We start from the raw sequence: 24,533 nt of genomic DNA on the forward strand, positions 1-24,533 counted from the left end.
TATTCGTACAAAAGGCCTCAAAATGCGTCAAAATACGAGTAAATCAATTTATCTTGTTACAACATAAAAAGGGACTCGAAGTGTGCAGATAGAAACTCGTGAAATTTCTGTAAATGCTACCAGTTATGAAACTACGCTAATTAATTACTATTTACCTTTTTCTTTTTTCTTTTTGCTATGACAACGTTACTGCAATTAGGTGTATACACATCGCAACTTAAAAACGTTTTTTTCTTGATTGATGTCTGAAACATACACTCTGCAACTCTTAATCCCTTGGTAACAACTCATCGCGTGTTATTGTTTTCTTGTTATGGGCCGTTAACTTTAATTTCGGGCTGTATTCTCTTACCTTTCTGTATAAGACTGGCTTTTTATATATTCCTTTTCGTGAAAGATTCCTGTAATCCATTTTTTCTTTCAGCTCTGTTGTGATTTTTTGGTGAAAGCGCTCCGTTTTATAGGCGTTTTGTGTTGAACTAAGCACAGCATAAAGTTACTACTGCTGTAACATTTTTCAATTGCCGCGTCGTTAATTTACATTGTTTTGTCACCTTTCTATTATTACGTCATGTTACGCGCGCGCGCTGTACGTTGGTCTTGCGCGCGCAGTTAGCAAAGGGGTTTCGAAATTTGAAATACTCTAAGCAAACTGTGGTGCATCATGAATAGAAATCTATGGACGCGTAGAGTACGATAACAAAGTAAAATAAATGTGATGTTTTTGCGTTTACAATATCTGACATCAGCTTGAACACTCGCGTAAATAACGCCACAACTTGTTTTTCCTTTTAACTTCTTTTAAAATTTAAGCTCATCAGGGTAAATCTCAGATAATTAATCGTTACTAAATTTTTTGCGGCTGTTGCAGTTTTGATAAGAAACGCAACAGTTTCGAATAATTTCTTACTTTTTTGCATGTTAAATAATCCCGCCTTACAAATAGGCAATCAGAACGCGCGTTATATCAGCTATAAACACCAACCGTATTATAAATTATAATCGTGCGAATTATAAAAATTCTCTTTGTGATTGGTTCTCTGTGCTCTTATTTGTGGCATAGTTGGAGCGCATTCATGTGTCTTTCCAATTACAGGTATCCAAATCAGGGGAACAACTAGCACAAATTGAATATCTGTAATTGGGCACCTACTTCATTCACGCGACAATTTAAACCATTTAAATTGTTCTTTCATGCTGTCTTCGCGACTTGTCACGCAATCTTTTCCCCAAGGAATGCGTGACGAACCCAAAGGATATTGCGTAGAAAGTTATGAGCCGCTCTACAAGGCGTTGCTATATCAATGCGTAGTAGTAATGTTTGAGATGAATAGGCCCTTTGCAGCTAACGGTCGCATGGTTCAAAACAACATCTTGCTGGAGGGCAAGCAACGAACTGGGACATCCAAAACAAAGCGACTTTAACCATTCATGCTTGAATTTTTCTTTGTTTCGGATGTCCCAGAGCGCAGCTTGCCCTCCAGCAAGGTTGAAGTAAGGGTAATTTCATGGCCTGGTAGCAGACTCGTTCCCAGAGAGAAATGATGTCATGGTAAGGTTGTGGGGCTGGCTCCCTTGATGCAATGCGTTCTAGCCGTCAACTCCATCTCAGGAGAGACTGGGAATGAGTCTGGCCTCGTAGCTCAATATCACCAATATCATAACCTCATTTGTAGAATATAGAAAATTAATTAAGTAATGACACCAATTTTTTCAACGTATTTCATTTTGCTTTATTAACAAGACTTGATATAAATACAGCTGATTCCCTGTTGCTAGGTAGCAAGCCCTCTACTGTGATAACTTTAATTCCGCAGTTTTAATGTCATCAAAAACTATGTCCATCCTGTCAAACGCATCCACCACAAGGGCATAAGCCTAAACAAACAAAACATAAAAAATATTTCAATTCACCTTTCTATCGACAATAACATAGAACGTTCCTAATTCTCCGGCCCTGTCATGAGCCAAACCAAACTCTTACGGCATGAGTAAGTTTATATAGTTTGCTTTGTTCAATTTTTTGGGTTGTGTGCAGCTTTTGTTCGTACTACGGTTCGCATCTTAAATACGCGAAATTTTGGCAGCGTTGATGGTCTTGTTTTGTGTAGTTATTGTAAGTTATTATGGGAGTCGATTGGAGAGTCAAAGTGAACACAAAATTGAACACAGTTTTTTTTTTGGAAAATACCAATGAAAAGGCAACACTGTAAGTGTTAATATATCAATTTAACGCTTTCATAGAAGCATCATACCTGAGTGAAAAGCTTCTCTCTGTATTTTGCTTCTAACACCGGGTCAGCAGCATTGTCAACTGTCAAGCCATCTACACTGGCCGGAGTCTAAAACAGATCAAAGAGCAAAATTTTATGAAAATATCATATTCTCTTTAACAAGTGTTTAATGGGAAATTAATTAGTAAAGAGCGACTTGTTCCCTGTTCCCATAGGTGTTTTTCTTCTTTCTTCCATTATAAACGAGAAAACGGTGGTGGTAAAGGGGGCGACAGAAGTTGTTCTCGCTCCGTCAATTCGCGACTTCGCGGTCAAATTTGATTGGGAAATAAAAATAGATAACTTCTGGGAATAAGGATGTAGACTAGTGGACTTATGCCGAGCGCGAAAGCAAGATCCTGGAAACGAGGTAGTGAGCGACTGTTCGCCAAATAATCCCGTGACGTCACCGCCATAGCAATCGTAACGTTATTTTGTTAAAAATATAATTCCTTGGGGAGACTCTACAGAAGAGAGAGCATTTAACCAGCAACTTAGAACTACAGTGGAATCTCGTTTTATCGAACACTCGATTTCTCGAACCATCGGATAACTCGAACAAAAAGTCGTTTCCATTGGATAGTCAAGCACTGCAATTTTGCTTAAGATTTCCCGATCTCCCCAATTTCTCGAACCAATTTGCAATCGCTTGGAGGTTCCAAATCGGGATTTCACTGTAATCCAGTTACCTTTAAGAAATGAGGTGCAATGAGTAAAAAATACTGAACATGGCCTTACCCCAGTCCTCTCTGCTGCCGTTTCACTGAGGGCTGATTTAGACTGCGAGGAAGGTGTACTGGTACCTAGAGAAAAGAGCGCTAATGATTAGCCTGCGAGAAACCATAAATGTACCCACCCTGGGGGGAAGGGTGGGTCGATATACCATACCAATGCATAACCATAACCCTCCCTCCCCAGGATCACGGAAAGAAAAGGGAATGTTTATGTTACGCTGGTGTCAAGTGTGAGTATTTGTTTGTTTCTTATTGAAGTTGATCAGAAAAATTAATACAGGATGAACGCTGTATTTTGCATTGGTGCGCTGTAAAACCCGTTTCCTGCCAGAATTGATGTGTGAAACAAAATCATTTTAAATTACGAAACTTTATTGTTTTCAATGAAAAAATACATACCTCTTCCAGACTTTTTTGCCGATAACTTGGAGCGCTGTGTGGAACTTGGGCGATCCTAACAAATAAAACAACAAATGATATAAAAAAAAACACGATTAAGATAAATACAACTTAAGGATTGACCACCAGTTCACGGGTGCAAACAAACAGCAAAATGTAGATATCAAATAAATTCCGTAAAATTTGTCTTTTGAACTTTTCACATCGAATATGAGGAAAGTGAGTGCACTATTAGCCGTGCAGTTTTAATTGCAGAAAACAGTAGGTAAAGACGAAAACGCCTCAAGCCCACCATTCATATTAGGAGTGCAAAATCTGTCTTGCTTCCCTAGCTCAGCTGGGTCACTCCAGCTTCGCTTGGCGCATTGTTTGTTCACGTTAGACTGCTTCGGGTCTACTTTGTATATTCAGAGCGGCTTTTTTTTCAAGTTGGAATAGGACAATACGATTATGTTAAGGTATTACTAACAAAGAGGTCGAGATCTGGTGAAGAATAACCATCTTCATGAGGTTCTGGACTCTGAAAGTCACAATTTTCTTGGTTAAAAAAATACTTACTACAGTAGGACCCCGCCAATAAACACCCGCTCATTACGGACAGATTTAGTTGTGCCGATGAAAAGCTCATATCTCTCTCTTACATTAGCTTCTGTTACATTAGCTTTTCTCATTTATCTTCTGTTACATTGGCTTAATAAGGACACCGGTTGATACGGACAACGGACACTTTTCATTTGTCACGACAAGGATTATGTTCTAATTGTCATCTGTTGGGAAATAAAATTGATCTGTCTACACTTTAATGCGCGTTATTAAAGTCACGAACTATTTCAATCAATCAATCAATCAATCAATCAATCAATCAATTCACGTTGAACCGCAAAGTTATAAGTTAAAACGAAAAACGTTGAGAGAAGCTCCGTAACTCCACAGAGGCAGAAAATGAACTTACAGTTTCAGAGAGCTTGCCTCCCCTCTTGTCTTTTTTGTCTCCCTTCCTGCTTTCTGCAGCTTTCGTTTCAGAAGTTGTTCCTTTACGTAGTCGTTTGTCAACTGGTTAAAACAAAAAAAAAAAGAAGAAGAAGCAACAAGTAGAATCAGAAATAAGACCAGAGTAAAACTAAGCGATTATCAAGTCTTCACTAGCGCGAAAAAAAAAGAAGTGCCGTTAATAAACATGAAGCTTAACAGTTAGAAAATATTCAGCCACAACATTGTTTGTGAAGGTAGGAACAATAACCCTTATGCATATTTACGTCAAACTGGCTAGTTACACCAACAAGTCTAGCTTTCGAAGTGCAAACTTGTAAATTTTATCATGAACAAATTCCCAAAGCAGCAAAGATTAAAACAATACCCACGTGAAAACTGCATGAAAGTGGCAGATAGTTGAGAATAATTTACGTAAACGAGGCTTGGTGGTGAATGTTCAGCATATGACGTTATCATGCACAAGGCCTATTCCCATTTGGGCTTGTGGCTTGCTATACAGTAACACAGGGCTCTTACCTTCTTCTTGTGACGTATCCTCGACGAGCTCTCTCTCAGGAAGACCAAGAATAGATCTGATCATGTTGGCCTGACCCACAATGCTGTCCACCAGCTCACAGAGCAGTTGATACCTAACAACAAACAAAAGACTTTACCTCACTGGCGGTTCAGTTCAAACATGTCACAGGTCACTTTCCTTTTAGCATCGCGTAACACTTCACCTGTTTGCCACCATCTAAGGGTCTGACACAGGGCTCCCAGGCTCAAGCAAATGACAGTAAGCGATTTATATAACAGCAAGCAACAATTTTTTCTTTTCATTTGCACATAAACAGAGGACTCACCCTGCTGCATACATGGCGTGTTTTACGGGTGTCATTGGTGGGAACGACAAGGTGGATATAGAACTGTTCAGCGTCTGTAGCAAGCTATCTCGCTGATCTTCATCTTCAACGCACATGATTTTCTACAACAATCAATAAATCAAGTTATGATTAGAAACCTTTTGAAGAATCAGCTGCAACAGCCTTAAGCTTGGAATTAGACTGCGAACAGGCTCCCGTACTCCCCCTCAGGCTCCGCTCTTCCGCTCGCTTGGCTCGCGGAAACCCCACTCGGGAGCCTGTTCGCAGGCTAGCTTGGAATGTAACCTAAGGGCATATTGCATAGGGAATTAATGAGCCATACGAGTATAAACTAAGCTCAACACATGCAAAAAGAAGATGTACATTTTTTTAACGTCCTTACAGTTAAGGCCTGGCCAAATGGATGCACATGTAGTCAGTCGCAAGTAGTCACAAGTTAACTTGCATACAGATTTGCGTTGGGTGGCCAAGCGGACTCGCAAGGTAACTTGAAAGTGCGCACAAGTTGCAAAAAGGTCATTTAAAAGCGGTCAAAATGCAAATAAAGGACGTGCTATAAAACAAATGCATTTTTAGCGATGACGTCATCGTTTTAGCCCAACAGTTTGAAAACGACTCTAAAAGAGCTATCCGCAGAGATATGACAAAATACACCAAGTCGCATGGTTAATGCCGAATTTGTTAACCTTGTTCCCTCCAATAACGAAAGAGCACTGATGAGTAAGAATGCCAGTACAACGAAATAAAGCTCAGTTTTTTCTTTTGCTACAGGATTTCTAATGGGTTACGTGAAGTTACGCGCTGAAACCGAATAATGGATGGGAATCCTGTGGAGTAGATTTTATACTTGTGGAACATCCTGGGTTACCTGTTGAAGAGATTGTAGCGACAGGTCCCAGTCTTCCTCCTCTTCAAGCTGTGCGTAAATTTGCTTCAGTTCCTGAACAACCTCGTCCTGGAAATACATCTGTAAAAAAATGGAATCTATGAGATCTTAATCCTTACGCGATTTACAAAATATTTATTTTAATAGTGTTTAGTTGTACCGTGCCAGCAAGCATCTGAAAACGTCCGCCGTATCAAATATCGACTTGATAAGGTATAAAAAACAGCGTTTTAGAAGTAGTTCGTCAGATTTCCTTGATACGCAGTCTCCTAAATAGTTTGACTAATAACGACTCTGTTTATTATAACAGATGCTTGAAAAAATGAAAATTCTCACCCCTTGGTTTGCTCTTCCGAAGATTTCCTCTTCCTAAATATAAAACATACAGAAATACCTTAAGAACATGAAGAATTTACCATATGCTATAATGTTACCATTGTTTATAAACATCTACCACTACATATGGCCTGGGGTCTGGACAGGATAATATACGAATGGTTATAAAAATAAACAAACTCCTAAACTGATGCAGATACGGGAAAGGAATATTGCACAAAAACTTCGGTCACATGCTATTAAATACTAAGCATTTAGTCTTGTTTTAAAAGACGTTTAATAATAATAATAATTTAATAATTTATATAGCGCTTTTTACATGTACTGATCAAAAGCGCTTTACAGGAATTTAATTAAAAAACAATAAAAAGTAAACATATACATAAAACAACTAAAACCTAAAGGTAAAATACAGTAAAAATTTAGGTTGTTCCTATGTAAACAAAATGACACGGTTCACTTAAATTGTAGAAATAGAAGTCCCTTAAGTAAATCTTTCATACACAAACTCTATCACTGCTCCCTATGATCAGCTCACGATCCCCTCCCTTATCACCTCACTGATCCCACTTACGGTAATATAAGCATCCATAGGCGATCTGGCTCTTTCTGGGGTACGAACACCTTCAAGGATCTCATCAAGAAGTCTTGTCGCAGTCTCCACAGCCTCCCTGTGAGCAAGTTCCTGCTCAATTTGTTGTCTGGCTTCCTTGTAGATGTCATCCTCCACTGCCACACCTTAACAATGACGATAAATAAATGCAATTTGCGCGTGAGAAATTGGCGAGGAATTTTCGGGGGGAAAAAAGAATGCAAGGGGCAGCCGGTAGTAGATCAACATTCATACAAGGGAGGTAGCTAATATAGACACTCAGTGCTAACGATATCGGACGTATGTGTGTACCGGATTCATGGACCCTGTAGTGTCAAACTGAAATGCTTCAGAAAATATTTCAGGTTAGATCTTATATGAAGATTGATAAATGGAAGAGATTCCCAGAGAACCTTCAGTATTTAAACTCTCTCAATAATTCCTATTCTCCTTTAAATGCTTAGACTGTGAAAAAAATTGCAAGATAAATGCACAAGCAATGCACACAGACGAGCAACCAAAGTTCTGTTTATATTCCCGTCTAAAGTTTGCTTCGTCCATAACCTATTTTTCATTCAACGTTTTAAGCTCCGCTTTCTTGGGTCCAATTTTCACACACAAACTTCAAAACAAACGCTGCGCAAACAAAAACAAAACAAACTTCTTTACCTCTTAGAGTGATTCTTATAGGGGCACCACCACACAGTGTAGGTCTTGTCATTAGTTCCCACGTCTCTGTGAAGATCCCAGCATTGGGGGACTTGAATACAAATGGGAACTTTAAAGTATCCCCCGGCAGAATCACGCCACTCTTGGTGTCAAAGTAAAACCTTTGAGTCTGACCTGCGAGCTTTGTACCCAGCGCATTGGGCCGTGGTATTTTCTGTTGGTAAAAGTCGAATTAATAAAGAATTGTACGGTTTTCGTAGCGTCGTTTACTCGTTTATTTTAGTTTCGACTGAGACAGATAATATATCAAAAAACTCGTTACATCACATTTCCGAACACCTCGAATTTTGTCAAAAATGTTCCATTGCGTGTCGCATTTACAACGTTAACCCCCTCTCGATGTTTTGAAATGTGACGAAACACTGTCTGTCTTGTTTGATATATATTACTAAAAATACCCCATTATTTCTGATTACGTTAGACTGACGTCTGGAAAAAAAACTGTTTACAAATGTATGAGCCCGACTTGAAGACGCAGAGCATAAAAACCTGTTAAAGCCTACACGTATAACATACAATTTTTTAATCCTTATTATATTAATTCTAAAATAGATGAACAGTGTGCGAACCATTAATGTCATTTGTCCATTTAATTTTTTGCCCAGTTCCAGTGCTCGACACTAACGCTAGTACACTAGCGATGGACTAGTAAAACTTCATGCTGGGCTAGTGAAAGTACGCTCCTACTAGCCCCTAGACTAGTTGGCTTCGTGGAAAAATAAATTAACTACAACTCTTTAACTTGGGAAGTATTTCTGCTAGAAACCACCATCAGGATCTAGTTTCCATAGCTTGAGCAATTTAAAACCAGAGGGCTTTCGATCCATATCGTAACGTATGGGTTTTACGATTGACTCGCAAACGTGACGCCATCTTGGAAAAGGCCCTCCGTCCTCGCTTCCATGTCATTCACAAGAGACCTGGGTGAGAGCCAGCATAGGTCCACTATCTTGGATTTTTTCGCGCGAGCAGTCACTGTGTCACCGCAAGCATGAAGGAGGTTTCAAGCTTTTTGTAACGACCTTCGAGGGCCGATTATCCTGAGCCAGATTAACATTGTTCACCAAAGGACCACACACAGCATGAAGAGAAAAAGAAGTGCAATCAGCGGTCAAGAAATTTTCAACCAAGTTGGAAGAAAGCATATCCGTTGCTGCGATTCAATGGAGGAAAGATGTACTTAAGTGGACTCTGAGAGTTTAGCTTAGGGATAAGCTGATTTATACTCGGTTTTCTAATTTTATTTTTTGGGAGGGTGGGCAAGTGATTATTTGTACTTACTAGCCCATTGCCTAGTATCCAAAAAAGTTAGTGTCGAGCACTGCAGTTCATTAACAAATAAAATGAACGCACGTGTATACATTTTACAACACTGAGCAACAGTAACAAAAACAGTGTTATATTTTTTCTATATTTTTTTCACTTCCAAGACAAAAATTCACTTCTAAAGGTATTCTCATACGGTACCTTCCAGGAGAAGTATATGGCCGTCGTTCCATCATTGCATATATTTAAATGAGAGGTGACCCTGTCTCCAACATTGGCCTCAAATATCACGCGGGAATCCACGCCTAATTGTCCATTGCTCCCAGTCCTGGGTCCATTCCACTGGGCCGTGTGTCCACCAATGGATAACGAGGGTCCAAATATGGGCTGAGGTACAACATCAGCAATGTTTGCAAGAGGGTCCCTAGAAATAAACAAATCAAATTAACATTGATTTCTTATTCGTGAAATATTAGTCTTTGGGTTGGAAGATCTTGCTAGAACGCGATCGGTTTCCGCTTTTTTTCCCGGCTCGCTGTGATTGCCGATTTCTTCCCGACCTATACCGCGACAAGGGAGCCTGCTCGCAGGCTGGTACGACCGACGTCACTAAAAGTATACCATAAAGTGGATTTTATGGTGGTAAATGATTTAGCAATTTTTTTTTGCGACAGAAATAAAAATAATTGATAAAGCCTAATGCGTTAAAATTTCTATCTAGTAGCTATGCGTCAGAAAATGTGTATTCTCCATTTCAACTCTTTATGCTCTTTATTTAGTTTTTGCCACTTTTAATCCTTACTAACTTTTTTGTTGCCTTATCTCACAACGGCCTGATCACGTCAGACAGAGAAGATTTATTGACATGAACTAACTCTCCTAATCAAAATCTCAAAAAATGTGTGCAACACAGTAAGGAGATGCTGACCTTTCACTCATGCTTTCATCCAGTATTTCACTCTCCTCTTCCTCCTGTACTACGGACATCATGTCAAACTTGGATGAATGTTGAGGATGGTTTGTTCCAATCACTTCAAGCTCGTCAATGTACTATTCAAGAGAATACAAGACATTTATTCAGCATGAAGCTTAGAGTAGCTGTGTCACAGTTTGCAAATACTGCAAAGTCAGCAAAGTTGGCCACAATGTTGTTGTTTGTTGTTCGTAGTCCGTCTTGAGCAATCGTCTTTGGTCGTACCCATCCTCGTTCACCCAGGGGGGAGGGGTAGAAGTACTCCAGTAAATTTCAGATAGGTGTGTACCGCCTAATTAAAACTCTGACCCTCTTTAATTAAGGATTGAAAATCGAATTTATATTGATACCTTTTTAACGCCCAAACCCAAAACATGACACCCTATACATGTATACTAAGAATCGTGTGTACAGGTCGTTTTTATTTCTTTTCTGTAGCATGGAAAAGTAAAACGTAGTTCAGTTTTAACTGAACACATCTTTTTCCTTTCGCTGGACGTATACCGTATTTATTCGATTATAAGCGCCCTGGGCGCTTATTAAATTTTTGGACCTTGAGAGTGGGCGCTTATTCGAGGTGGGCGCTTATTCGAGGCTGGGCGCTTATTAAATTTTCGCCATTTCTCGCAAGTAGTAAGTTTATTTTACAACAATACAATGAATGATAATAAAACGTGAATATGTTCCAAAGCAGAATTTTAACCGTTAATTGAAAGTTTCGGGGAAGTCTCTTAGTAGTACTTAGTCAATTTCAATCGCAATTTCAATAATAATCAAAGTACTCCTCTTGTACACTTCAGTATTTTTTGAAGGAGGGTTGGGGTGGGCGCTTATTCGAGGCTGGGCGCTTATTAACTTTTCCTACTTTTAGGGTGGGCGCTTATTCGAGGTGGGCGCTTAATCGAATAAATACGGTATGTACTGTCCTTCTAGCTAACACAAGTTAAAGGAACCGTATAAAAGGATCACACCAAGATCACAATATACCAAAAAAAGGGGGACACCCTTTTTAAGAACTGAGAACCTTAAAAACCATATCCTATCCCACGGCACATACCTATATAGCCCATGAGAGTACGCATTCCACCACTATATCAAAACGGAAATATTTCCCATGCAGAGCATCCTCAAAGTTCGCAAGCCTCCTAGCATCGAAATTTTAGGAGGAATTCCTCCACAATATTAATTTTTGTAACAAAAGAATATGGAAAATGTCAATGATCTGTTATTATTATTGTTCTTACTGGCTGATGTGGGTCCAACTCATGTAGAACATTTTGAAGCTGTTTCGTTCTCTCCTGAAGATACGTTGACTTCTGCCATGGATAGTGAACTGATGCAGACCTGTGTGTATTGGACCACTCAATACCTACACAACAAAACATAAATTATAGGTCTTAGAAGCTTTACAAAATTCTGCTGTAAATGGTTCCAGAATCCATTTCTGCATGGCTCAAGAGGTTTCAATGTACACTGTTTTGTTATAATGAGTGATTTGTGACACTTGCCAGGTTAGAGCCACGAAAAAGAAAGAAAATTCTTGACAACCTGTTCCTTCTTATTTGCAGTTTGCTTTGAAAAAGCACCCTTAAAGTGGCTCAATATGGTAGTCTACAAGTCGTTACATTTGCATGAGGTTACTTCTGTCTGAATAAATAATGTGGGGATAAAATTTGATGATTTTTGCATATGGGCGAAAACTAGAAAAATCCTACCCGTGTGCCAATTTTAAAAAAATTCACCGTTTGGAACGTGCGCAATATGCGTTTTAGATCGCTCCAAAACGCTTGGTTTTAGTGACGTCAGCAAAATAGAAATTATTCAAGTTACGGTGTTCCACGCTCACGGTTCTTAAACTTTGCTTTGCACTTGTTTATGGGGCGCGGCGTTGGAAGCAATTTCACAGAGAAAGTTTACAAACTCATAATCTTTGGAAGTTAAAACAGTATTATCTGCTCTCGAAAATCTGTTATGTGTAAAGTTTCCTTTGAAACATTTAAAATAATCCGTGATCGATCATTTTTGCCTGAGTTTGATTCCAACAGGCTTGCACTAGCAGGGCGAATTGCATGTACATGTACATGCACACAAGAAACAAAGCCTAACCTACCCATTTCATTTTTGATATAGATGGGTTTTCCAATGTGTTCAACTGCAGGAGGGTAGCCACGCTCAGTCTGTGTTAAAGTCATGCTAGATAAGAACAGAAGTCAACTATTAAAATTTTAGATATACAGTTATCTGCTCTTGAACAACCAAAACATACCCATCCTTTTATTTAAAAATTATCTGAAGAGGTGATCATATTTGCAGTTATAAAGCAGTGTAGCCTAGGACAAATTTCAAACCCAATATCTCTGCAACACTGACTAAATGAGGGATGCGTGGTGGCCTGATGGTTAGCGCGCTGACTTCAAGTTGAACGGCCCGGGTTCGAGCCCTGGCTGGGGTCCTCCGTTGTGTTCTTCGGCAAGACACTTTCCTCTCAAAGTGCCTCTCTCCACCCAGGTGTATATAAAGCTCAATAAATAAATACGAACCGGCGAATATGCTGCTGGGGGTAACCCTGCGATCCAGGGGGGAATACAATATTTCATGCATGTATGCAGCCACAAAGTTACAAGTAAGTGAATAGATTCAGGTTTATAAGTACATGTACTACATGTTGACTGCATTTTTAAGTGTTGCAATAACAATTATTGTATGACGAACAAAGATTTGTTTCTCATATTTCAGTCTTGAAAACCAAAAAAATGACACAAAACGATGACTATACATTCAATTGTTATTCAAAGCACTCATACAAGTCATTTATATGAGATTCTTCTTTTGCAGGGTTGGAAATTAGCGCTCGCCCACTCGCCCAGGGGAGTGTGATAACGGATAACGGATCACTCGCCCGGTTTGGCGAGTACTATTTTCATATCCAGAATATAGTTTTCAAAGTAAGCGTCCACCGGTCCACGAAACGCAGCAAGATTGCTATTTCCTGATTTTCCCGCCTCTTTTTCTTTACAATTTCGACACTTTGCTTGCAACATACAGGAATTTAGGAAGACGTATCAAATTAAAAACTGCGTTTCAACTTTTGAAGTAAGCATGCTCATGGTTAAATTGTGAAGTAAGGTCTTTTTTTGGCGATTTTTCATTCAAGAAATAGATTGCAGTCTGTATCATGATCGACCACCACTGTGGCACAATGAGTATCGAATGTGATTAAAATTGTTAGGGGAGGGGGGCTTAATTTTCCTTTCTTTAATGGAGGAGACTGGGCGAGAGAAAATTGATCTGGGCGAGCACAATTTGACGGTCACTCGCCCAGATGGCTAGTGCTCCGAAATTTTAGTTTCCAACCCTGCTTTTGCAAGTACTGTCACACAATTACCCAAAATGATGGCTGACTGCATTACAAAAAACACTTATTAAATATTCTGCCAGGATCAGACTTCTTACTTGACCCCTGTTTCATCATCTCCAATTGGTTCCACTTGTTTCCAGAACTCACTTCCAACACGATCTACAAAAATCATCAGAAAGCATATATATATACACTGTACACTCAGAAATAGTCTACCGGTACTACATGTAAAACCTTGTTAGACACCAAATTACATGTACAACAGTATGGAAAGACATCCTATCCAGTAAAGACAGGGCTAGTGCATTTTTCTGTCAGTCAAGTGGGTTTATCTCACAATATCATGACTAAAGTAATGTAAATTAAGTCGTAGTTGTACTTACATCCTTTTCCATAGTCCATTGATGGAATTGACCTGTCAATGGCATACCTGTAATTCAGAAAAATCAATTATTGATGCAGAATTATTTTATAAAAGTGTCCAAAAATGGATTATTTATCTATTCGTACTTACAGGTAATACATTGACAGTATTATTTTGTTAGAGTTAAAAAACAAATAAAAACAAGACCTGCATGTAACAAAGAATCATCGAGTGCAAGTTTAAAAATAAGATACATGTAAGTAGCTTGTGGTTGGCTGGTTGGTGGGTGGTTTGGTGGGTGGGTGGGTAGGTCAGCAAGTCCACAGGCATGTAGGCAGGATGGTGGGCTGGCTAACTATTATTACTGATGTGTTATTCCAGAATATATTCATACCCTTCTAGTCCAGTTAATCTATGGTTTAACATCAAACTAATTGCAACAGAATTTTTTTCAACCCTATTTGAAAGAGGGTAGCGACCTTAGTAAGGTGCTAAAAGTTCCCCAAATTTCCTTCAGTGGAACATCTCGAAATTTCGAATTAAAGATTTTGAGGATTTACCACAGGCCACCCAAGTTAGCAAAATTGTCAAAAAATGCAATAGAAATAAATTAAACAGGATACTGTAATGTTAGTTATACAAAAATGGTAAAATAAGTGTTACAATCGCATAACTGTGGCTGATGGCCCCCCCAAAATAGAGCAAAAGAACTTTTACCATACTTATTTGTACCACAGAAAAACGAATATTAGCCTGATAACTTTCCCGGGGTTTATTTATTTTGTACATCCTGTACCACACGTGAGTTTGACAGAACACGTCACCTTTTTATTTCCGGTCTTCACAAATTACGCGTATCATTTGCATAATTACGTGAAAAGATTTCTCCCGTTTAAGAGGCGTCTGGCGGCTGGCGTTCTTTCTTTCCTTCTGCCTTCCGCCGTCGCTTTGCTCGCGCGCGCGATTTCTCGCTCTCCCCGACTGACTAGAACGCCAAGCTACGCTGGCTAAATCACTGCCTACTGACAAGTTACTACACTGTGTCATCTCCATTCTCATCTGCAAGGTCAAGAACTGCTGCATTGGTGCAGCTTACTCCCCTGCATGCTCCGCAAGCAGGAGAGCAGTTAACCTGCGATCATGCATTATTTTTCTCGCGGCGGTGTAGTCAACGGAAAAATGAACGCCTGATACAATTACTTGTCGAGTCGTCTGTAAAAAGTCCAGAATCCAAACTTTTTTCTGATTGGTCAGGAAACAAAAGGCAACATTAAACTCTATTCTAATTGGCTAATTGAGTTCGAGTGTAACTTCCGGTCCCAAAATATCGCGCGTAGAGGCGGAATGAAGTAGAGAGCGAGTTTTCTAGCTTTAAGAAAATCTCTCAAAAGTTTTATCAACAAAACACTTAAGGATGAACAAAAAGAGGGTATTCGACGAATAGTTTGTGAAAGAAAAGATGTTTTTGTAGTTCGTATAGTGTGATCGTCCGGGTGAGAGTAGTTCTGAGAAGAACTGTTGTTGGTGACTGACGTTTCGACAACCTGAGCGGAAGTCATCTTCAGAGTCAAGTGAAAAGTTGTTGTCAGTCGATGATGTTATAAGTCTGGTCCGTTGAAGCTGATTGGTCAGTTAAGCCGTGATGTTATTGGCTGTAAGACTCGTGTAAAGTTTGTCATCAGTAATTTCGTAATCAGTAATTTCGACGGGATTCGACAAGAGCGTAATCTATCGCCAATGGTGTCGAAGATTATCACAACATTCCCGGGCATCATCGCACCACCAAAGATGCCAGACGATCGTGCCAGTGACAAAAACTACGACCTTGAAATGTCTGATCTGATAATTTTGTCCAGAGTATTGGTGCCTTACACAAAATCAACCTTTGCTGAAAACAAATTTTTAAAACCCGCCGATCAGTAAAAATATAATTTGAAGGCATTTGAATAATGAGACACGACCACAAAAGGTTCACGGGGATTTCATGCAGGCCTGTCTTTAACTTAATTTTCACAAAGCAGACAGTACCTTCACCAACCGAGACACTACTCTCACAGAGATAGCAATTTTTGTTCAACTTTTTCGCATAACTGCCATTACGTCTACCAAAATAAACCTTTTAACAACCTTTGCTGCAAGCTCATGCTTATCTCTTATCAGCATAGATGCCAAGTTTTTTGGTTGGTATGGAGTGAGAAATTGAAAACTGTTTCTAAAAACCAAACGTTTAGAGTCTCGGCTTAAAGCTGAATAAATACGGTATTTCAAGAAAACTGGCATTAATACAATATTTCGGCTGGTAATTAGGCATGTTAATATTATACAACTTAACTAGAAATGTATACGTAGGTAATCAGAGGACAGGTCTAATTCTCTAGAGGCCTTAAAACACTTGCACGTATTGCGTGCCTATGTTTACAGGAATCGAGTGAAGGATGGAAGGAGTGAATCAATTCACTTCGCCCACTACAACTCTTTTCCGAGTTAAAAAGGGCTTCTTTTGCCATAATTTGGCTAGTTACTTTAATTTTCAAACAACTCTTGCTCTTTTATTGTTTTCTTTTTATAACATAGTATCTGTAAAAGACTAATAGAATGAAACATACATACATTTTTTTGTCAAAACTTAATTTTAAAAGTATTTTTATATTGGGTTCCCTGTGGTATCACTAGTTTAACACCATTTGTATACTTGTAAATACTCAAATCAGTACTTTTGGGGGTTTTTTATTACAAAAAGACAAAAGCAAAAGAAAAACAGTGAATAAACAAATATAGACCTGAAATAAAATAACGTTTTATTACTACATGGCTTGGGTGTCCTGTGGTAGAAGTGAGCCATATTTTAAGGTAAATCTTAACCGTGTTCCACTTCGTGAATTTTGGGGAACTTTTAGTATGTTGTTTAACTAGCTTCTTTTAACCTCAGGAAAGTGAAAAAAATTCTGTTGCAATTAGTTTGATCTTCCCGTACAAAATTTCACAGATTGACTGGACTATTCCCTCAGCAGGTGTATTAGTTTAAAGACCCAAACCCACCCCCTCGACATGTGTACCTCTGGAAGTTCTGATTCAGTTCCTTTATAACCACTGGGTTTTGAAATCCTTCTACCCTCTGAATTTCTTAATAATATCCCGGAATGGGTATGAATTGTTTCTGGAACCCAACATATGTATTTTATATGTACCTGTTCTCTTGTGTTTCCCTGTAATCTTCACTTTGATTCATTACAAGCATGTCTGTTGAAGTGTTTAAAACGTCTGGCCAGTAAAATAAAAAGTTAAAATTAACAGTCTGCATGCACATTGTATGATCTGAATTACTGTGTGTACCGTATTTATTCGATTAAGCACCCTTGGCGCTTATATAATTTTTGGACATTGAGAGTGGGCGCTTATTCGAGGCTGGGCGCTTATTAAATTTTCACCATTTTCAGCAAGTAGAAAATTGAAGTTGAAGATGTACCAAAGCAGAATTTTAACTGTTCATTTAGAAGTTTCTGTAAAAAAAACTAACAAAAGACTAAAAAACTCGGTCTTCAGGGAAGTCTCTGAGAAGTTCTTAGTCAGTTTCAAACAAATTGCACTAAGGTCAATAAACAAACTCTATATAAGTGCTGCCTTCTTGATGTCTGGCGAGGAGGGTGTATTTAAGGTTGGTATTTAAGGCTGGGTGCTTATTTACTTTTCCTACCTTTAGGGTGGGTGCTTATTCAAGGTTGGGCACTTAATCAAATAAATACGGTATGTACATGTTCAATTACCAGTATTTAAAAGACATTTTTTCCATACTGCTGTGCATCAATTAACTAAAGATGGATTTCACTCAAAGATTAAGCAATAAGTGCAAATATTAATTACTAAAAATGTACTCATGTGCTCTACCACATATGGCATTGCGCAACATCTGGCGCAACATGGTGGTTATACTCCAGAAACAGGTTAACGTTTTAACGTCAGCTTACATCTTTGATATTGGACGTCCATGTTATGGTCAATTGACAGTTGTCAATACAAGGTATCCCCTGACCAGTATCACATGACAATATGTCAGGTGTAGAGCTCATTGAGGCCACATATTTTTTAATAATGGTTTTTCAATTGGATTGCTGGCTCGGGTCATATTTTTTTCTGTCAATGGTGAGTAAATTAAGATTCTGTACATGTACATAATATAAGGGGCATTAAGTAAATAACCAGGGTGCTTTGCCATTAGGCTTGGCTAAATCTATACACAATACATGCACATGTACACTTGCTGTTTGTTAAGAAAACAGTTAGACTGTTCACAGTCCCCTATTTTTCTGCGAAGTCGTAAAGAGCGATCGTTCAGTCTGACGGGCCGCCATCTTGGTTCACAAAGGCGAGCAAAAACTGGGGAGTGCAAAAACCCCATGGGTGAAGAGGGGGGTGGGATGTTCATAGCGTGAAGTGAAGTGAAGTGAATACTTTGTTTACCCTCAGATTGTAGAGTAGCTTTTAACATAGCTAATATCTCCGAGCATTTCAACAGTACAACGGCGCAATGGGCAAAGTGGGCATGGGGGTGGGAGAGCAGAAAAGATGACAAAAATCGGACACACCCCTTGAACACAAGACGGAGTGAAGCTGTTACAGTCTTCCTATTTTTTTTCGCCCCGCCCCCCATCCACGGGGTTTTTGCACTCTCCCCAGTTTTGGCTCACATTTGTGAACCAAGATGGCAGCCGTCGGACTGAACGATCGATCTCTACGACTTCATGGAAAAATAGGGGACTGTGAACAGTCTAGAAAACAGTTAACTTGGAAGTAGAGTTTTCATTGTTGTAATGTGAATCTTCCTTGTCAACTTACTTGACAGGTGATGCTGTTGCATCTTTCTTTGCAACATCTGTCTCTGCCAGTTGGTCAGTGCATTACTTTCATTTATCTTCAATTAAAGAGCAAAGAAAAAGGAGCACTTAAGATTAAGAATTAAACAAAAACAAAAACTCTAAAGAAAAGAGAAACAGCAGCTAGATCAGCTGAGTTCCTCAACTTGTACTTTTGGGTGTTCTTTAAATTCCAAAGTGCTTAATATAGTAAATAATTATTATACAGTCATGTATGCAATAAAAATACAAACAGGGGAATGAGAAACAAGTTTACTCTTCCTTTACAAAATGTTCACGAAATTCATGAATACATTCTAACTCGTTACATTAAGGCTGCATGCATTATGTAACTTGCCGGTATAATCATAATGGGCAGAATTTCTTGAACTTACCCTTGTTTGCCAAACATGACTGGAAAACTTCTTTTCCTTTTTTGCACCTTTCGTTGTTGGCCTTACTTTGCCAGCGCCAAACTATTGGTAGAACAACATACATTGTATACCGGTAATCAAATAAAAAGTATTCAACTTTTGTACAACATGGTTTTAAGTGCAAGCACCCACATGCACACATGTACATTTACTAGAATTCTTGAAGAATTGACCCAAGAGACATCTTATGAAAATCATATTATTGGGTATTTGACTCATCTACTAAATATGTCTGTAAAATCCCTGGATTTAGCAGATGTACCAATGTACAAATATACATGTATACAGAAAATTATTTAAATGTCACTTATGATTCCTACCTTGTAAGCAGAAAATGGAGGTAGATTCTGTAGAAAAAATGTTTAAGTAGAATGTTTAATAGATGTTTACTTGAATACTGTGACATAAAACAGATACTAGAAAAGTACACCCGCCCTGTACTAATGTATTTTTAAAAATACAATATTGCAACAATTACAATTGTTAATTTCTATTACATACATGTACATTTACAAACAGAAGTATTCTTTGACTATTGAAAATAGAGGAGTAACTAACTAGGCTAAAACATATATAAAAAGAAATAAAAACGTTCTCTGGTCGAAAAGATTTTAAAAGATAAGGTTTTGGCTACCAGTCCATAGCCTTTGATCAATGTGTTTGTCAAAGGCTACAGACTGGTAGCTGAAATCTCATCTTTATAAATTTTTTCAACCAGAGAATGTTTTTTAAGAGGTATTCTTATTATTTTAATTTTTAAAGAAACCAATAACAAATTAAGAGCACTGACTGATAATGATGAGTGACAATATTACATGTACCTCAATGTCTCCCCTTTTGATAGCTTCTTGCTGAAAGTCTTCCCATGAGCCTAGAATTGTATGAGTTAACACTTGTCCATCCTCATCAAAAAGTGGACCAGTTGTACCTGAAGTAATAAAATTAAAAATCAAAGCCTGTCAGTGATTTGACCCTCGTGAAAACCTTTCAGGGATCTTGCCAATCTTCAAGATCTTCAATCAGAGATCTTCCAAAGATCTTTGCCAGGATCTTTAATTTGCAAATAATTTGCTTCTTACATGTAAAGTTCCTAATCATAATGATTAATTAAGGATCGTTGGCAGATAATATCTTTAAAGTTCTTCTTCAAATGCAGTCAGAGTTCTAAGGTATGAGTGGCTTAATTGGAGATCAGCATTAAAGCTTATGCCCTCAATAACTGTTACAGTGTACTAGTGTGTTCATGTATTTTGTCATGATTGTCTTGTTAAATTCCCAGCGGCCCAAAGGGCCGCAGAGCAGAGCCCCATACCCATAGAAAATTAACAGACCCATGCTTTTGGTTTCTCATGGTCATCATGGCTAGCGGCATGGATCGCGGGCGTGTGCACCTAGCGATGACAACGATTTCCATCTTTGATATTGGACATTCGTGTCATGGTCAATTGACAGCTGTCAAAACAAGGTATCCGCTGACCAGTATTACATGACCATATCGCGGGCTCACATATAGAACTCATTGAGGTAGAATGTTTTTTGAAGTTTACCGCTGACCAAGTGATAGTTTACATTGGATCGTGGGCTCAAGTGCTATATTTTTTATGTTATTGGTCAGTAAATTTGGATTTTTGAAAAAGCAAAGTAAATAACCGGGGAGCTCTGCTTTTAGGCTTGTCTCAATCTATTTAATATGTAAGGTATAAAAAGCTGACTCACCAACAAGTGGAGTAGACACTAAAGGAGCATCTGGAGGAGCTGGCCGTGCAATTGTCACACTATTGAATGGATTAACATGGTTAATATTAAAACAGAATTACCGTAAACACCCGCAGATAAGCTGCACCCTGAGTTTAGCAACTCAAATTTTGGAAAAAAAGTTTTTTGGAAAATAAATCAAAGAGAATCCAATTAGTTGAGTCTTCAGGAGTCTTCTTCACCGAACGTAAACTCACTAAACATTGACAGGAACGGAAAATACTTCAGTCTTACCCACAATTTCACCCCATTTAATATAATGAACACCATCTTTAACATATGGTTGATCTTTTTCTCGCATTTGATGACAGTTATTTCTTCATTAAACACGGTTTTTCCATCAATTTTTGTGTGACAAAAAGGAGACATTCAATTTCGAGCAAAGATTTTTGGAAAAAAGGTGCAGTTATCTGCGGGTTTTTACAATAGTGATATATACATGTAGTGCATGAAAGATCTTAATTGCAGTTATGTAAACTAAGCAATGTAAGCAGATCGATCTATATGCAAAAGAGAGCCTGAAAATATTCAGACTTAATGAGAATATAACCCAATGAAGAATGTCTGTATTACAGAGGAAGAAATGGAGTTTGGACTCTTTCAGACAAAGTAAGCTGTCAGTTACTGAAATAGTGAAGTGTGGGTTAAGGGGCAGGTTCAACTGTCATTGAACTGTGGGTGAAAAATTTAATAATTTTAACACTACTACATGTAAATTAATCTGTTTAATACCTCTTTCCCAGTGGCTGGCTCTGTTCCACTGATTGCTTTAGCCGGGTCTTACGAACCATAACCGTTGTTGATGGTTTAGGGACGGATGGCCTCTTAGGGGGGTGTACCTAGTAAATTATTCATATACACATAGTAGACAGTATTAATTTCCATGTAATATTACATGACTGTATGCAATAATTTATAATGTAGCATACAAATAAACATAAAGAGTTCCTGACAGTTACAAGTCAACATCATGCAAAACTGAATTCACAAGTAATACCAGTACAGTGTATATAGTGGCCCAGCTTGTACAGTAAACTTTCATTAAATTTTAAGCAAACAAATTCTCAATGCTAATTGATAAACTGTCACAAGCAAGAAAAATTTAAGAGCTACTTGCCCAAAGAGTACACTGGAATTCATGTTCTGCAAGCTTGCCTTGTAAAATATATAGTGAAACCACATCACAAAAGCGACTCATATAGCTTTAGCTCAGGCCAAAATAAAGACCATAATAACAAGGTGGTTGTGTTCCACTGTATGCTCATTGTAAACTTATATTTTATTAATGGTCCATATTTTAAGCAAATGAAGGATCATCGCAGTAATGTACTCCCAGTTGGCTTGATAGCTCATTTGGTTAGAGCGCTGCACTAGCATCGCAGAGGTCATGGGTTTGATTTCCGTTCAAGCCTGAATTTTTTTTTCAGGCTTGCTTTTCTTAACTGCTTAAGTTGAGTACATTACTGCGATGATCCTTCATTTGCTTAAAATGTATATATCGGCAGTACAAATATATGAATTTTATATATTCATTTCAGTCTATATTTTGTTTTTAATATAGCCAGCCCTCTTACACTATACATGTATATAATGTAACTAGTCAGAGGCTTGTAGTGTTATTATTAAATTAAAATACTAATTTATTATTCAAAAAATTGCTCGATCCTCGTATCTTGAAGTTTGAGTCACTCGAATTTAGAATCGCGAGGATCGAGTCTGGAGTCTTGAGGATCGAGGCTTGAAGGGCCTGTCAACTTACTTTTTGCCAATAAATAAAGCAAAGGTAATTTTGAGCACTACTGTAACCATAAAGTTATGTAGATATTATAATATATTACGAAAAGTCTTGTATGTTTACCTTCTTGAGCTCTTCCATGTTGATTGCAAGGGAATCAATGTCATCACCACTGATAACTTTCCCAACTGATGGTCCTGTGCACAATTCATCAGGAATGTGCACAGCAGAACCAACTGGTGAGCTCATCTTATCAGGAGTGCCACCATCTCTCTTTTTAGATTTGGCACTCTTATCTAAAACACAAACAGGCTAATTAGCACACAAAACACATGGAAAGCTGAAAAAGTGTCAAAACACATATTCATATATATTCAGTAAAATAAACCACTAAATGCAATGGTCACATGCATATGACACATCTCCACAGTCTGGCCAGGACCTAAACACATGTGACATGTGCACAGCCTATTACCTGTGTAGTGGCAGCCATGGACAGACCCTGGAGATATGTCATGTGACTATTGCATTCAGTGTTTTTTTTTTAATATATTTAGGTTATGCACCTATCATAGTTAAAGTGTTTTAGATTTTAACTTTTAGATTGTAATGTTTTAGATTGTAATGCTTTTTTTAAATTTTTAAATTTTTAAATTTTAGATTGTAATTTTAGTTAGGGGACCTAAATAGGGATGACCTCATGGTCCGCCTTTTCAGATACAATTTGTGTAAGACCATTTGTGTGTTTGAATAATGTATTATTATTATATATGTTATGGTTTAAATTTATCTTTGGTTTAAAATTTTTCAAACCAGTTTGATTTTGATTTCTCATTGTCTCGTAATCATTATCATAATCCACAACAAAAGGGAAATAAAAATCAATTTGGTTTGAAAAAATTTAAACCAAAGATAAATTTAAACCACAACATATATTAAGCTGCTAGGGGGAAGCCTGTCATAGGCAAAGGATTTGACAGCAATATTATTGACTTCGCCTGTAGTTGGGACTTTTGACCATTTTGATGGACATTCTAACGACATTTTTTTGAAGTTTAGTGACTCTTTTGAAAATCCGCAAAATAATGCCCAGGGGTTGAGCATTTAAAACAGAAAGTCTCAGCTACACTGTAAGTTCAAATGCCCAGCCTATGTCCGGCCTCCCCCTCCTGTCTAACCTGAGATCATGCCCTCCCTCCCTACTTACCAATTCGGGGAAGGAGGGCATGATACATTTACTTGTCGAATTGTATGTAAAAAAACCGGATTCTGGTTTTTCTTCTGATTGGTCGAGAAACAATACTAAATGAAGCGGTGTGGACTGATTGGCTGTAGTATTTCAACGAGACTTCCGGTCAAAAGCTGGTGCTAATGGCTTAGATGAAGCGTGTTTAAAATTTCAAGGATGATTTTTCTTCTACGTTAGCTGAAGCCCTGACAAATTTCAAGTGTAGTTCTCTGAATGTAGAACAGATAGAGTGTTCGACAATGCATAATTTGTTTTTGTGACAGTGTTTTTGCAGTTCATCGAATGAGTTTCGGGAAAACAAATTCACCAAACAATATTCCAGAGGTGTTGGAATGTTTACAGTGTTTACTTAAAAGCTACACGATGCTATCCGCGCCGTGAAACAGCTCATCTGTAAATTCCTTTTTTGTGAGTTGTAAGGGACGGCGTCTATCGCTGATAAATATATATTCGCGAGCGTCATTTCTCCCTGCTACTGAAAGCATTTTTATTTTAGCATGGCGAAGTTTTAATACAGGCTGTACATGAATAATTATTCTGCAGACGTTTTTCACGCCTCGTGGAAATCCGAGTCCCGAATTTGCCGCCATCTACAAAGAGTGGTTTGACAGTTCTACGACACCTTAGTTTATTTAAATTTGGGGGCGGTTGGCGGCCGGTTAAATAAATGTATCAGGTGTTCTTTTTCCCTCTCTCATCTTTGCAAGGGGAAAAACGGCTGATCACAGGTTACCTCCTGTCCCA

The 24,533-nt window shown here is 38.3% G+C and overlaps 2 protein-coding genes across 3 annotated transcripts in view; both read right to left on the bottom strand.

Moving 5' to 3' along the window:
- The window catches only part of LOC144644613 (uncharacterized), a 64,984-nt gene that overhangs the window by 23,266 nt on the left and 17,185 nt on the right, over positions 1-24,533 (bottom strand). The window lies entirely within an intron of this gene.
- On the bottom strand, positions 1,709-22,835 carry LOC144644610 (MYCBP-associated protein-like). The gene is made up of 25 exons (XM_078504131.1): positions 22,664-22,835; positions 21,538-21,644; positions 20,767-20,825; positions 19,872-19,978; positions 19,371-19,397; positions 19,012-19,092; positions 18,600-18,675; positions 16,955-17,027; positions 13,786-13,832; positions 13,498-13,561; positions 12,155-12,237; positions 11,289-11,413; positions 10,000-10,121; positions 9,273-9,495; positions 7,746-7,959; positions 7,059-7,222; positions 6,485-6,517; positions 6,131-6,229; positions 5,242-5,363; positions 4,916-5,028; positions 4,359-4,459; positions 3,407-3,461; positions 3,012-3,076; positions 2,256-2,342; positions 1,709-1,878 (listed from the first exon to the last, which is right to left on the bottom strand). Exons 1-25 carry the CDS (start codon positions 22,787-22,789, stop codon positions 1,792-1,794), a joined length of 2,460 nt encoding a protein of 819 aa, XP_078360257.1. The 5' UTR covers positions 22,790-22,835; the 3' UTR covers positions 1,709-1,791.

The sequence above is a fragment of the Oculina patagonica genome, chromosome 2 (genome assembly GCF_052425735.1).
Source record: "Oculina patagonica isolate OP01 chromosome 2, crgOcupat, whole genome shotgun sequence".
NCBI classification, from domain to species: domain Eukaryota; kingdom Metazoa; phylum Cnidaria; class Anthozoa; order Scleractinia; family Oculinidae; genus Oculina; species Oculina patagonica.

Bases quoted from the DNA above. Each gene is read 5' to 3' on its own strand.
- LOC144644610 (XM_078504131.1), bottom strand. From the start codon at position 22,789: ATGAGCTCACCAGTTGGTTCTGCTGTGCACATTCCTGATGAATTGTGC. The intron at 17,028-18,599 runs GTAAGTTGACAA...TTTACTGGCCAG, and splicing joins GCAACAGCATCACCTGTCAA to ACGTTTTAAACACTTCAACA. The intron at 11,414-12,154 runs GTAGGTTAGGCT...TTTGTTGTGTAG, and splicing joins CTATATCAAAAATGAAATGG to GTATTGAGTGGTCCAATACA.